Genomic DNA, 16,435 nt, shown 5'->3' with positions numbered 1-16,435 from the left:
GCTGTCCCTGCATTACCTCCCTGGCCACCCATGTCAATGATGCCACAGACCTCGTGCTGCCCCTCGCTTGCTCAGGCTGTCCACAACCCAAAGTAGGCGCTGCAGCTCTGATGCATTTTCACTCCTTAAAAATTCTTTTCATTCAGAGGCCCTGGTGCTGGGACACTACCTTTCAGGTCATTGTTCTTGCCATTTTGTGGGTTTCGATGGAAGCACTCAGCTCTCCAAGGATTGGATTTGTGTTTTATCTGCAGTGGCAGGGTGGAAAGAACCAGGGGCCTTGGGGTATTACAGATCCAGGTTTGAATCCTGGTTTTACCACCCACCGACTCTGGGCAAACCACCGACCCTCTCTGAATCTCATTTCCTCTCCTGAGGCATTTCCTTATGGGTAAAATGGCAGCCACTCTACAGGATTGTGAGGCTTCAGGGAGGTTAACCCGTGACATATTCTACCCACAGCGGAAAATGTAACAAGTGACAGAACAAAACAGGTAGTGAGGTATAAAGACGCAGGGCACACTTGGTCAAGACTCTAAAATGAACCTGAAATCCTCCAGATGAAATTTGCTGGATAAATGCAAACATTTTTTCACTATGTTTCAAAATTTAAATTGCAAACATACAAGATATGGTAGGCTCATCTCTGGCTCAAGTATGTTCAGGTCTCACATGTGCTAAAAAGAAATTATTTCGCTTTTTCTAACTCCTCAAGCTCTGTTCCTTACTCTTCTCGTCTCTGTTCCAGCACATTTGTTGAAGGACTGAGCCTCACCTGTAATAGTCTCTTCTTTCTTGCTTTTACAGCAGACTTTCTGTTTCTACAGTTCTCCTAAAAACTCTCTCTAGAGTCTAAAAAGTTACCAGTGTGCTCAAAACCCACAGACAGCGTATACCCTTGTCAACTCTGCAGCTTTCCAGTCCGTTGACCACCACTTCCTCTAACACAGCAGTTCTGAATCTTGGCTGCACATTAGAGTCACCTGGGGGGCTTTAAAAATTATTTACGTCTGGATCTCCGCTCCAGAGGTTCTTATGTAATGGTCTGGGGTCCAGCCGGGGGGCCGGGATCTTTCAAACCTCCCTTGTCAATGATTGAAGTGCAGCTAAGTTTGAGAACCACAGCTAAGACTCTCCTCCTTTATTTATACAATATTGCAAAGATCTCTTTCCCCCCACTTGCCAAACACTTCCTCTGAATCCCTTTCAGAGTCTCCCTCGATTCCTATTTAGATGCAGTTTTGTGAGCAAGGCAATTTAGAGCTGGAATTGTTGCTATAGTGTTGCTAAAGGAAATCTGCAATTCTTGGTTAGTCAGAAAGCTTACTGAATGTAGGTTCAGGGTGAAGCTGGATGGCTATGGGGAATGAGATAGGGAAGGGAGGGAAGGAAGCAGGAGGGCAATGGGGGAGGGAAGAAGGAAAGAAGGAGGGAAGGAAGGAAGGATGGAGGGAGGGAGAAAGGGAGGAAAATCTTATACTTTATGCCAAACAACCTAATAGCCCTGCATATATAATGCTATCTCTTCTTTTGCATTTCAACAGAGGTACCAGGAATATTAATCTTAGCTATGATCGATTGAGCACCATATTATATCCTCATAGAAACTTTGATGAGAAAGATACTATTTTCCTCATTTTTTTATAGCAGGGAAATGGCCATGGGGAGAGTTAGTTGTCCCAGAACACAAGCCTAGAAAGTGATAGAGCTGCTATTTTAACTCAGATCAATTCCTCTATGGATTAAGAATCCGAAGTAATTGATGCCCAGTCTTCAAGAACTGCCTCAGACATCCTTCCTGAGGGAGATATTCAAATACCTGAAATCAGTCTTGTGTCTTCTGCCAGTTTGCCTTTTTCCTGGGTGGGACTCCAAAATCCTTCTCTGTGTTCTTTGGTTTTAAGACTTCTCTTCCGGTCACCCAAGCCACCTCTCATTAGCTTGGCAATAGCCCTGTTGACATATGGTGCCCAGAGCCTAACAGAACAGTGATAGCCTCAGGCACTGACTGATCCGTTGTCTGGGAGAATGGCCGGGCCACTAACAACACAGAAGGTTTGTGATGATGATTGTTTTCCATGTTCAGCAGAACATGTTGGAAATGAAGGACTAGGTTTTTGGTGGGAAGGAGCGGCCGAGGTGGAGACAGGGTCTCGCTGGCCCTCAGAGGGAAGGTAACGGTGAGAGGAAAGAGCACGGAATCAGGAAAGATGAGGGCAGTGAGTGTCTTCAGGGGAATGTGGGAAGGATTCAGAAAAACCTTTCTCCCTTTCTTCCTCCTCCTTCCTCCCCTCCCTGCTTTCTGTGTTCCTTTTCTCCCCAAATCACCCAGGTGTCCCTTGAGCCTGCATTCAGCAAGCTTTCTGAGTCACCACGGATTGCACATTCCCTCTAGCAACACCATAGCAACAACCTCAACTACCCACTGCCTTTACAATAAGATTTGTGTGTGTATTACAACACAAAACAATATTTAAATAGGATGTGAGTGAGGTTTTGACACAACACAGCAGTGGATAGGAGGTCCTGAGAAGTGAGCTGAGATGTGGGGAAAGAAAGTTATTCCAAGGCTGGATGGGGTCAGGGCAACAGAAAGGGAGGGGGTCCCCTCTTCTGCAGCCCGCACCCTGAGCACGCCGGAGAATGCACGAGTCACTCGAAGTCGGGAAAGATTGGGTTTGGCTGCCAGGAAGTGAAATTTCACGCTCAATCAGTCTTCAGATGGGCCCTTGTGGTTCACACGTTTCGTCCCTCCTCCCTCTCATGGCTTTGATTTCTATTTCCACATACACTGCTTCATTCTGCCCTTCTCTTTGAACTTGCCTCGAATCCTGTGTGGGAAGGGCATGCTGACATCTATGGAGTTTCTCTCATCTAGCAGGCACTATGCTAGGCACTCTGATTACGGAGGGCACACACAGAAACATGGAATCTAGGCTTGAGTGGGAGGTGTAAAGAAGGGGGTGAGGAGAAAATGGGGTGATACGAGGATTTGGGGGAAGCTGTGGCTGCAGTGGAAGAGCTGGGCAGAAAAATCAAAGAAAGGGAGAAATAGGTGGAGAATGAGGGAGAGGAAGGGGGGTTGGGAAAGGGAAGAAAGAGAGACAGTGTAAACCAAAGTGTGGAATGGGAAGGAAACTGGGTGGGTGAGGTGGGTGACTGGGTGGCGGACAAAGTGTGTGGGCTGGGAATCAACAAAATGGCAGAAGAGGTTGAGTCTCTATGGAAAGGGTTTGGGCTGTTATGGATTTAATGGTGTTTGCCTCCATTCATATGTTGATGTCCCAACCCTCAACGTGACTGTATCTGGAGATAAGACCTTTAGGGAAGTAATTAAGGTAAACAAGGTAAATCAACCCTGCTGGCACCTTGCTCTTGAACTTCCAGCCTCCAGAACAATGAGAAGATAGATTTCTGTTGTCCAAGTCCCCAGCCTGTGTCATTATTGTGGTATGGTGGCCCAAGCACACTAATACGAGAGGTATGGAGATCGGAGGTTACCACAAGACCCCAGGAGAATCAGCATTCATCCCAACCTGCCCATTTCTGGGGAGTGAGCAGTGATCTGCATTTTATACTTCCTCCTCTGATCCAAAAGGCACAAGGGTACCAGCTTTGTTGGCCAGGGGATTATGTGCTCATGCACGAATGTGTCCCTGCCAACCGATGGGGAGCCTTTGGTCTCATTTGTAAAAAATGATAAACAGTACCAGCCTTATTAGGGTGCTGAAAAGATTATAGAAAGCTTTCCCACACGAGTACCTTCCGGGCAGCGGGTGCACTCTCTTAAGTATTGCCGTTAGTGCTGGGCTGTCTGTATGCATGTTTATTTAGGAAATTTCTTTGAAGAGCAAAGGCCCTTGAGATTTCCCACACAACAAGAAAATGGGAACTTTGTTTCTGTCTCTAGATTAGAGTGAGTTGCGCTATATGAAAATGCCATTTCTTTTTTTTTTTTAATGTTTTATTTATTTCTGAGAGAGAGAGAGAGGGAGGCAGCATAGCAGAGGAGGGTCAGGGAGAGAGGGAGACACAGAATCCAAAGCAGGCTCCAGGCTCTGAGCTAGCTGTCAGCACAGAGCCCAAAGTGGGACTCGAACCCATGAACCACGAGATCATGACCTGAGCTGAAGTTGCATGTTTAACTGACTGAGCCACCCAGGCACCGCTGAAATTGCCATTTCTAAGGGTCAAAACCCCAGCAAGTGTTTGTTTATTTTTTAAATGCTTATTTATTTTTGAAAGAGAGAGTGAGAGAGACAGTGAGATCAGGGTAGGGGCACAGAGAGAGGGAGACACAGAATCTGAGGCACTCTAGGCTCTGAGCTGTCAGCACAGAGCCTGATGCAGGGCTTGAACCCATGAACTGTGAGATTATGCTTAGCCACCCAGGCACCCCTAGCAAGTGTTTTTTAGAAAAGAATATTTCACATAAAAATCCAGATGTATGGATTTTCTTGAAAAGTCTGAAGATCTGACACCATGAGGCCACACTGCCCCATGGACACAGCCCACTAGAGTGGGGGGGGTGGTCTGCCCACTTCGGGGGGAGCATGACATCCTAGGTCTCCAGGGTCTCTGCCACATGCTTATTCACTCATGTATACTTCCTGTGAGGTCCAATAGGTTAAGGGCTGTAGCCGTTGACTTAATGTATTGCTTTGAGCTCTGCTAAGGTGTCACTGAGAACACCGAGAAATGGGTACACTTTCTTTTGCAGGCAAAAGTGTTGGAGCAACAATGTAGAACCAGGTGAGCAGATGGTGAGCACAAACCATCACAAACCACACATCCGAGGCCTCAACTGATCAACATGTCCTAGAGAGCCATTCTGGGTTTTGTTTGTCACTCTGCTTTGACAGCATCATGGCAACACTTTCCTCTTGGCTGAAGTCCTTTCCCTTGACATGTTTCATTCACACTGCAAGTTCTTTCCTGAGCAGGGGGTGTGTATTCATTTCTCTTGCTTGTACTTTTGTTTTAGTCCCTTATTAGTTATCAGTTTGTCCGGTGAGAAGAAGTTCCATAAAACAAGGAAGATGAGGGAATGATTCGCTGGCTGGCCAGAAACATCAGGCTCCTAACAGTAACAAAAATTTGTATTGCTTTCCAACTTGTATACCTTTTCTTGCATAATATCTTATTGAATATTTCCAGTGAGTCCAGTGGGATAGAATATATTATTCCCCATTCTCCATGGTGAACAGAGTCTCAGAGTTCAAATAACTTGCACAACCTAGAAGAGTTAGGGCTAAAAATGGCACACAGAGATCACAGTTCCTGATTCTTCATGTTTTTCTAGTTAACTATGAAGAAAAGCAAGACCATAACATGGATCAAAATAGACCTTGTGACAAGTAAGTTTATTATTTTTAAAAAATATTTTAGATTTTATTTATTTTTGAGAGAGAGAGGGAGAGAGAGAGAGAGAGAGAGAGCGAGAGCGAGCAGGGCAGGGTCAGAGAGAGAGGGAGACACAGAAAGCAAAGACAGCCTCCAGGCTCTGAGTTAGCTGTCAGCACAGAGCCCAATGCGGGGTTCGAACCCACAAACCATGAGATCATGACCTGAGCTGAAGCTGGACGCCTAACCAACTGAGCCACCCAGGTGCCCCATGACAAGTATGTTTAAAAAATAATCTGAGTTTCTTAGATTTTTTTTTTAGATGGGTCTACTAGCAAAGCTAATGCAAAATATAGCATTGAGGAAAATACAGTATTTAAATCAGAGAGAGTAAATTAGTCTCCCTGCAATTGGGGCCATCAGGAAATATGCAGAGTAGTAGTTAGACCAGCTCTAGAAAGTACCTGATTCTCCCTTAGAATTCACTGATTTAATTCTACATTCTTTCCTGCTGATCCTAAAGTGAGTTCAGATCCTTTATCAGTGCAGGACTGTAAATAGCTACCATCCATTCCAGGACGTTAGCACAAGATGTGAAACTTATTTGGAATCTGGTGTTCGGGTCTGGAGGTCTGTTTCAAGAGGGGCATGGGTATCCTCAGTGAACCCCATGGTGTGCAGAGGGAAAGCCCTCCCTGTAAGTGCAGGGAGACCTGGGGGAGGGTGGGAAGGCACATAGTGACACCTCCAAGTATTTAAAATGCTAGAGAAATAGCTGGACTTTTCCTTGCTACTGCTAAAAGGCTGAATAAGGACTAATGGAGAGACATTAATAAGGGCCGGATTCCAGGGATAATAAAAAGAACTTCCTGCTGACCAATGGTGTTTTAGTAGAAGGTGCTGCCTTATTAAGTATGAGCTTTTTGTTACTGGTGGCATTGAAACTGGACATGAGATCCGTATTGTGAATAAATTCTCAAAGTTTGAATATCATTCCATCTCACCCTCAGGGATGAACAGGGGGGTGAGCAACAGTTGCTGTGATATTTCAAGGGCCTGGCACATAAAACCATCATCAAAAAATGAAAGTTTTTGTTAAGTTTCCAGGTTATATTGGAATCATAAAATTGCCACTTTGGTAAGTAATAGAATGGTTGAGGCTAACAGTTTTATATGATTCAGCATAATTCACATAAAGGCAAGGGAATGGACTCTATTCTTTAGACCTCTATGACACATAGAGAAAAGGGGTGCCCAATAAGCTGTGGAGTCCACTGTTCACAGGCATTGGGTTGTTCTGGGTTGAACTGAGTCCCCCCGAAATTCCATGTTGAAGTACCTCAGAGTATGACTATATTTGGAGGTAAGGCCATTAAGTTAAAAGGCAGCCCAGAAAGGGGGCCCTAATCCAATTTGACTGGTATCCTAAGAAGAGGAACTTTAGACACACAAAGAGATACCATGGCTGCACAGAGGACAGACAATGTGGGGATGCAGCGAGAAAATGGCCATCTGCAAGCCAAGCAGAGAGGTTTCAGACAAAAACAAACCTATTGATACTTTGATCTCGGACTTCCAGCCTCCATGAGAAAATACACTTCTGCTGTTAAAGCCACCAGTCTGTAGTATTTGGTATACCTGAGTATATGGTGGGCCAGGAGGGGTGAATGTGGACAAGGAGGGTGATCCAAAGACAAGTTTTCAAAGGCTCTCCAAGACCATTCCAAGGGATATGGTCTTTATGGTGAAGGAAAAGGGGAGATTCCAATGATCCAAGAAATTGATGGAAAGTTACCTGAGATAAAAGGGTTGTGATAAATTCAAAGGTTTTCTTGACAAAGATTCCAGTGATGTCAAATTAGATTTTAGAGTGAAATGGGATAAAAATTACTTCATCAAGAGTCTTTCCTAAAAAAAAAAATTAATGGTGCAAGAAAAACACTGAAAAAAATTATTTACCACCTTCAGAGGATAAGGTGCTTTGAGGACATTGGCAATTGGCAAGGCCATCAACTGAAGGCTCTCAAATATCATTAGGTTGCATCTGATAGCATGTGTTCTAAGGCTGCATAAACTATGGGTTTGGGCAGATGAAAAGTCTGTAAACTGAAAATATTTACTGCTATTTTATAATTAGCCTTTCATTAATTAGGACTACCTCCCCTTGACTTGGAGATAGAGACAGTCGAACATGGGTTTAACCCCTCTTCTAGGTCCATGGCCTTGGACAAGTCATCTTATCTGGTCTTGTATTTCCAACAAGAGTATGTCTGGCTCTGCGCTGCCTGCAGATGATTGATGAGCTGGGGTAGTAAACTCTTCTATGGGATTATTACTGTATTGAGCAGAGTCACACTATGTTCATGGTGAAAGAATAATCTTCATTTAAAATAAATTTTAGTTAGAAAATGCACCAGTCCAGAGCAGACCTCTAGACTGCCACACAGAAAATAAGAATTCTTCCCAGGAGTCCATGTCGCAGGGTGGGCAGGGTGTGGGTTTTGGAGAGAGGCACAAATTGAATTTAAATACCTGCTCTACCTCCTTGTGCCTGTGGGATCTTAGGTAAGCTACTCACTTCTCTTCATCTGAAAAATGTGGATATGGAGATAGTATATGTAAAGTACTGGCACATGGTAGATGCTTAATAAAAAGGCTCTATTAAGATGATCATAATAATACCTCCTCTGTTGACAATCTTTGGAGGAACCATTTCAGTAGTTACTGGGCTGTGCATTTCACTGGTGATCATTAAATACCTATTGGGTGAGTGACAAAATAACTTTATTTGTGTTCTCCACCCCCAGCTTATTCCAAGAATGTTGCCTGGTCCTTTGTGTGTCCTTGTTTCAAGATTATGCGGAGCAGGAGGCAGAAACATCTAGAGAGCAACATTTCCTCCTTTATTTTCTGAAAGTCCAAGTCCAGGAGAATATGTGGGAGAGGGGGGAGTGGGGAGCCTTTGAGACGAGATCCTCACCCAACCTGGAGACTGGGAGTCAGGGATGGGTACATCTGTGAGAAGTGGAAACATTCGCTCTGTGTGGCCCAGGATGGCTCAGACACCAGGCTCCTGGCCTGGATGGTGATCCCCAGTTCCCAAGCAGAGTTTGAAAGCAGCATCCACAGACATCTAAGAGACAGGCAATTTGTAAGAGTGGGCGTGTAAGTGTGAAGCAGGACCTCCCTGGTGTTGGAGGTTGTGGGGACAGGAGCCAGACAACTTCAGAAACTGAAGTCCTTGTTGGCATGGACTCTTGGGATCAGGTTCAAGTTGAATGAGAGAAAACAAGGCAACGTGACACTTCTTGGAGGCCTGCATATGTAAATTGAGTCGGACCTGCCATAGCTATAAGGCATCAGATAGTCAAAGATGAATTAATTCCTACTGTCTGGAAGCTGACCACCTCTTTGGGAGCTGGGGGAGGTCATATGACACCTACAGGAATAACTACCATTTGGAGCGCCTCAAAATCCTGACGTCGTATGAACTGCAGTGAGACTCCTCCGTCACCAGAGGTAGGCAGCTGAATTTTGCAAAAGGCACACAACCACGATGATGGATAAATGTTCCTCCTGAAGGGATATATTAAAATACACCCTCCCCCAATCACTGCGTGCCAATACCCCTACTATGTAATTGCCATGGCTGTAAACTCATAAAACTTTTGCACACACTCAAAGTCTTCTGGAAGTGTGTCTGCTTGATATGAAAGAGCAGTCTGGAAAGGTGATTGAATAGGGAACTATATAGTTAATGGTTTTCACAAATGTGCTTAACAGTCTACCTCCATGGAGTTTGAGGTGTCAGAAGGCCCTCAGAGGCCAATCAGTTCCTCCTGTCCCTTCCATCCCCCACCCCTCCCATTTTACAGGGTTGAATCTGGATTTAAACAGGCTTCAAAGTCGTTATTCAGGAGACCACTAGGATGGTCGAGGCCGTGGCACGGACCGTTTAGGGGACTGAGTCCAAGGAGCACCTCTACTTTTTAACTGATGTGTGACCCCCTGCTGCTCTTATCTCTTGTCTGGACAAACATCCGCTTCTTAACTGGAGATTTAGTCTCTGCCCCTTTTGGAGACTGATTAATCATCTTAAATCATCATTCTAATGAACTGCCAGGGAGTTACTTTCTTGTTTACAAACTTTGAATGATTATTCCATTAAAAAAATCTAAACTTTGTGGTTTGGCATTCAAGGCTCTCTATGATCTGGTTCCAACCAAGTCTTGTTCTTTTCTTTCTTTTTTCTTTTTGAGTGCATCTCCCCCAGCTGTCTATGCATGCACTTTGTTCTGTGAGGATGGCTTTTCTGCTACTCCCCACATAGTCCTCTTGATGCTTTTACTAATATTCTTGCTTCCTGGAATACCCCTCCCATCAATTTCTATGCATCCTTCAAGGTCAAATTACATAGTACCTCCTCTGAGGAGTCTTCCCTGGGTGAGGGATACAGAGCACCAGATGGGCCTGAGTTTGAGAGTGTATTCTTCCCCTTATTCCTAGAACACCTCAGATAGGCTATCAAATTTCTCAGTTTTCTCATCTGTGAGATGGGCAAGTCCACACTCACTGTGTAGCCTTATGAAGGACACATGAGCTATTCATATTGTGGAGTACTACTAGGCATAGTTCCTCAAACATGGTAAATGTCAAAGAATATTACATATTTTCTGATTATTCCAGGGAGCTGAAAGCTCCTTTTCTGTGAGCTCCCATTCACTTTGAGCTCTCATATTCTTTCTCGTAAATCTAGTTTTGCGTTTCAGATATTGGAACCTATGTGTTATTTTCCCCATGACACTGGTGACTCCTTGAAAATGGGATCACTTTTTGGTTAGCTTGTGTCCTGTGCCTTTTCCTCTGTGCAGTAGGCCCTCAAACCATAGGCAAACGCTGACCTTCTGGGTGTAAAATTTGGGTATAAGAACAATTTTCTTTGCTGTCACTTTTCCTTCTAAAAGGTGACCATATTTTTTAAGAAGTCAATTTCTTTAGATATGAGAATCCCAGTTGTGGGCCTTTTGTTTCACACAAACATGGAAAACAATGTGTGAAGAGGCTAGTAATCTTGGGAAATGCATGCACTTAAAAGTCATGGGGCCTCAACCAACTGGGTCAACTCAGCCTGGCCATTTTCCAGCAGACATTTTGTATTCCATGTTTTGTGCAATATGCCTTGTGGGGGGAACATGGTTTTAAGTTCTAATGAATTTGGAAAACATTAGATTCTAATGATCTATTCAAGGAGAGACAGAGGGGGCAGCAAGAAACTGAAATGTATGAGAAGTCCTGCAGTAAAGAAACCAGCTCTTGGGGCACCTGGGTGGCTCAGTTGGCTAAACGTCTGGCTTCGGCTCAGGTCATGATCTCATGGTTCGTTGGTTTGAGCCCCGTGTCGGGCTCTGTGCTGACAACCAGCTCAGAGCCTGGAGCCTGTTTCAGATTCTGTATCTCCCTCTCTCTCTGACCCTCCCCTGCTCACACTGTCTCTCTCTATATCTCAGAAATAAGTAAAAAATAAATAAATAAAAACAAACAAACAAAAAAAAGAAACCAGCTCTTAATAGCTAATAAGAGTAGCTAACATTCATTGAGCTCCTGTATGGCCGATGGAACTTAATCCTCAAAATATATCCCCTTTAAGAACCCAGCAATAGCACTGCTAGGAATTTACCCAAGGAACACAGGAGTGCTGATGCATAGGAGGACGTGTACCCCAGTGTTCATAGCAGCACTCTCCACAATAGCCAAAACATGGAATGAGCCTAAGTGTCTATCAACGGACGAATGGATCAAGAAGATGTGGTTTATCTATATGATGGAATACTACATGGCAATGAGAAATAATGAAATCTGGCCATGTGTAGCAACATGGATGGACCTTGAGGGTGTTATGCTGAGCGAAATAAGTCAGTCAGAGAAGCACAAATACCGTATGTTTGCATGTATAGGAGGATTAGGAGGAACTTAACGGAGGACCGTGGGGGAGAAGAAGGGGGAAACAGTGGAGGAGAGGGACGGAGGCAAACCATGAGAGACTCTTGAATGCTGAGAACAAACTGAGGGTTGATGGGGGTGGGGGAGAGGGGAGGGGGGTGATGGGCATGGAGGAGGGCACTTGTGGGAATGAGCACTGGGTGTTATATGGAAACCAACTTGACAATAAACTATTTGTAATAAATAAATAATTAATTAATTAAAAAAATTAAAAAAAAAAAGAATGGATATAATTATGATCCTCACTTAACAGAAGAAGAAAATGATGTTTGAATTGTCCAAGTTCTCACAGCAGTTAAGAGTTGGGGCTGGGATTTGAATCAGACATTTATAACCCCAGAACCTGAGTTCTGGTCCACTGTGGTGTGCAGCTTTCCATATTCCTGGATTTGCCTGACCATGAAATACTTTTGGTTGTCCTCTTATTAACAACCCATTCAAGTATTATTCCTTGGGATGAACTTTGGGAAACAGAGCCCTACCTTCCCAAGCTACTTGGTCCAGGGGAGCAGCCATGACCTTTTCACCTCTGCATCTTTGCTCATTGACCTCTGCCTGCATGCTTGCCCCCCTTGTCTCTCTCATGATATTTTACTCCTCCTCCAAGATCTAGTTCAAATGCAACTCTATAAGGAACTTTCTCTGATGTCATCAAGTTGATGTGCAAAGCCCCTCTGTGCTCTCCGCGTTTGGTCTCTCTGTCTAGGGCCATGTTCAAAGAGCTTTGGTAAAGTTCCTGGCACAGAGTAGACACTCAGAGCTTAGGGAATTATAATCTTCCCATCTGCTCTAGGGGTTGAGTCCTCACCCTGGGGTTCTTCAGCTCCTGGGTCACAGACTTGGGGGTGTGATCATAGCTGCCAACCTGGGCTGAGTCTGGCTCCAACCCTTTCCAGGTCCAGACAGCACAGCTCCTGAGCTGCCTGGCAGTTCATTAGTTAACACTGTCCTCCCTCTGTGCCTCACAGATGTTGCCTCTCCCCAGCCTCTCTGAGGTGAGGAGCGTGATTAGGTCACATCGGGACTCTCATCAGTGTCCTTCTGGGGACAATCCTGACCTGTCCTTTCCAGGGTGTTGTCCAGGTTTCATTACAAAGCCCCCCAGTGGCTGTGCCTCAGATGAGTCAGCTGGCTTGGGGCTTCATTAGCAACGCTAATTGCCTTTTTGTTTTTGTCCTCTTTGGGGCCTTCTCAAGCCCAGAGGTGGGGCCTGGCGGGCTTGGCTTCCAGAAATGCCGCCAGTCTCCACGAGAGCCCGTGATAGGAAGTCCGCGCCCCACTCTCCAGCAGCCACGTCATGCCACACTGCGCATTTCTGGGCCGCACCCTTCCCCAGGGTGCACTCAGGCGCCATGCAACCGCTGGCCATCCCAGCTCCCCGGCTGCCTGTGATGAGGTCATGGGGTGGGGTCCTGTAGACCCCCCCTTCCAAATAGGGTGGGGGCTTCCCCAACAGGCCTGAGAATGGTAGAGAGGGGGAGATGGTAATAATCTTGTTTGTCCAACTCACTGCTCCCTCTCTTGAGATTGCATGGCCAGCATGGATAGAAATGCAGGGAGGAGGAGAGAGAGCAGGGAAAACATGGAGGAAGGACAGCGGGGTGGCAGGCACAGATCCTCCCCTCCACTAACAGCTGGGGATGGAGGAACGAGCTAGCAGTTTCTCTTGACCACCTTGCAATGATCTAGCTGCCTTCCCCCTTCTAATAATGTCCTTCTTCTGATATTAATCTTTTTTTTCACTGAGACCACGAAAGATAGGGGAGGCCACCATAATCCACCTTATTAGACAATAATTAGAATTTGACACAGAAGGAAAAATATCCCAGAAACAGGACAGCAGCTGGTCCAGCAAAGCAGGTAGAGCCCTTCCCAACCCAAGCACACTTCCCGGCAGAGACTTGCCTTCTCACCCAGGCCTGAGGGCCATGTTCGTCCTGCTTCCATAGAAGTGGGTTGTATAGACTGTGCTTGCCTAGAGAACCCAGACTCCTCCAATTTGATCCAACCCACGGGGCTTTGTAACCTCCGACTGTGAGTACATATGTGTGCGTGGAGGAATGAATGCACGGCTCTGTTCAAATCGCAGCCTGCTGAAAGAATTTGCAGATAGATCTCTGTGGATAGCTCACTCATTGCACCTGGAATTCTGCCTCTGAAAGATGGGAAATCTGATAACAGAGACTTTCCCAGGGAAATAGGAATAGCACACCACACATTTATTCGCCTCTCTATCTAAAACCACAGCATACTTCCCGTATGACCAATGCAATAGAAAACTGAGGAATATCTGAGCCTCTCTGCTCCCTACCTGTATCTGAGGTAGGGAAAAGAAAGCAAAGCCACCCTACCCAAACACTAACATTGTCAATCAAGTACAACTGGAATGAACAAACTTGGAAATGGACTTTTTTTCTTCCAGGACATAATAGCTGTAACATCCTCTCGCGTCGTTACAAAGGAAAAGCCAAGTGATTTATTTAACTTTCAAAAACATATTCTGCAAAACAAGTTTATAAGAAGTCATAGTAACCACACTTAAGAGAATTTTTGGAAAGATACTAAAATCTTCCATGGGAATGGTTTCTGAGTTAATAGAAAGATCATAGCTCCGGAAGTTGAGTTACATATAACAGGATAAGAAAACACAGATACTCTGACCCGGGCAATAAATGATCCCATCACCCCACTAGTGAATGCGGGGCACATCAGGTTGGAAATTCTGAGGACCTGCGCACATTTTCTAAGAGAAATGCCATTTTTTTCAAATAGTCAAAGCTATTTCACAGAGGTTTGCGTCAAGAAGAATAGAAAGCAGGGGAAGGCATGACCGCTGAAGTTTTCCAACCTCTGATTTATCATTTGTTGACATACTTTCTACAAGTTCCCCATATCTTTACAAGTAGCTGTCTTAAGTTCTTCCAGTAAATATTTTTGACGAAGGCCAAACAGGAGGGAAAAAGAGAAAAAGTGTAATGAAAATAAGAGCTTACCTTTTCTAGGCATTGCTGCTCTCAAAATTTCCCCCAAGACATGAGGCTTTCTTGCTTTGGTTGTCCCATAAATTTAGAAACCATTAAAAAATTTAAAGCAGAAATATGTGTGTATTATTCGAAGCCACTTCGAAACAATACAAAAAATAACTCGGTGAAAAATAAAGTGCTCTTTTGAGCACGAGAATGTGTTTGAAGCTTGGAGCTCATGCTGTTGCATGAAGTTTTGCAACTGTCTTTCTCAGTTTAAACAACCTCCCGCTCCTCCCCGCCACTTGCCAACGTCTATAATTTAAAGCAACTGCGATCCTTCCCATAATACTCACATTTCAAAGAGCTTAATATATACGCTCGTTAGGCAAGAGTAGGAGTGGGTGAATTTCTTCTGCAAACTCCAGACTGAGGCAAATGGGAAGCAAAGGTTTCAGGTATCTGAGCAATTCTATTTCTCTCTTTTATCCGTAGCTCTTCTCACTGTGGCGCTTCAGGCTGCTTTGCCTTTTCAAGCGGTGCCTTGAGACCAAATGGCATCACTTCACTGGATGCAAAAAAGGACACAGGAAAGTTTCTGTCTCAACTCATAGAACAGTTGCTCCTGGTGAAATTATGGTTAGACATCACATTTGCTAACACAATTATTTCCACGCAACGCTTCCCTAATTTATCTGTTTGGAAATGTAAAATTAGTGTACATTAAGTTTTCATAAGAAGGAGAAAATACCTAAAATGATTTCATTTGAATTGGATTTATTTTAACCTGCATCCTGAATGTGAATCATAAACTCTAGGAGGGATATTTGCTTTGCAGAGTGTATCAAGTCTTGTGACATACAGTCTGTAATCAATGTTATCAATTTTACTATTTCCCCTACCTGCCATTAAACACACACACACACACACACACACACACAGTGAGCATTTGTGAATTCAAATGATAGCCAACTTAAAATGTGGTCAGCTGAAAATGGTGATTTAAAAAGTATTTATAGTACATCTTAAAGCAGGACTTGCTCAGTTTTGGAGAGATACTAAACCCTCAATAAATATGTGCTGTATGAATAAAGTATCATGTAGTTTCAGCTCATTCAACAGTTTTGACAATGTGGGTTTGCATGGGGGAGGGATAGTATGTCAAAGCTTGTACAGAAAGTAAACAGGACAATGTGTGCCCTTGCCAGATATAAAGAATGGCTATGATATAATAAAATCTCTTCTATGAATACAGAAAACATTAATTAAATAAATAGACCATTTGGTGGAGAATAGAGATATGGACACAAGTGCAATCTATTAAGTATGCTTACTATGTAAACTTACATGAACAAATTACAGAACAAAAACCTCATTCATTATTTTTAAACTATAGATTATTTTCCACTGTGTTTTTTGAGTCACCAAAAGTGACTATTACAGTATGGGCAGAGGATAATACCTCTGATCAAAATAGGGAAAAGAGAGAAAGGAGCTAAAACTGCAGGGAAGCCATCAGATTTCAGGTTTTCTTTGCTATGAAAGCAGAGAAAAAGGTAGAGTCTATTTTTGCTCTGGCTACTACTGAAGAGATGTCTATAGGCACTAGGACAGGTAATGTCCCAGACCTTGATCGATAGTTTTCCAGTTATGTGACCTTGAATATATACTTAATTTCCTTAGGAATTTGTTTCCTTAATTGTGAAAGATTAAATACAAATATGCAAAATAACCTATTTGTACATATATATACATAATGCTACATTTACTCAACGACTGCTAACTAAGCACCTCACTACATATCAGTCACTCAGCAGGACCTATTGTGAGTCACTGTGATTGACCACAGCAGCTAGTGTTGCTCCCCTGTTCAATACCAAAATTGGTAACGGATGTGGGGTGCTGCTCTAATGAAAACCTTTGCTCGGTGTCACTGGCTGAGTCATCAGGAGCTGAGTGGCAAGGAGATGGATACCGGAGGCTGGACAGGTAAAGTGCCAGGTTTTGCCCCAGCAGGGACATGTGGTGAAACTGACATCTGTGATAACGTGCACAGCTGTCTGTGTTGAGTCACCCTGTAGCTCTAGGATGAGAGACTGTAGGGAAAACATCCATTGTGTGTGTTGGCT

At 44.1% G+C, this 16,435-nt stretch overlaps 1 protein-coding gene across 1 annotated transcript in view; it reads right to left on the bottom strand.

The window, feature by feature from the left end:
- The window catches only part of C1QTNF7 (C1q and TNF related 7), a 111,288-nt gene extending 96,753 nt beyond the window's left edge, over window positions 1-14,535 (bottom strand). The window contains exon 1 of the mRNA XM_039241555.1: window positions 14,337-14,535. Coding sequence (XP_039097486.1) covers window positions 14,337-14,349 — 13 coding nt within the window. The 5' untranslated portion in view covers window positions 14,350-14,535. The remainder of the gene's footprint in view (window positions 1-14,336) is intronic.
- Window positions 14,536-16,435: the final 1,900 nt, after the last annotated feature.

Source organism: Hyaena hyaena, unplaced genomic scaffold (assembly GCF_003009895.1).
Source record: "Hyaena hyaena isolate Hyena2069 unplaced genomic scaffold, ASM300989v1 scaffold_195, whole genome shotgun sequence".
NCBI lineage: Eukaryota > Metazoa > Chordata > Mammalia > Carnivora > Hyaenidae > Hyaena > Hyaena hyaena.
This window is presented reverse-complemented; position numbering and strand designations above follow the sequence as displayed.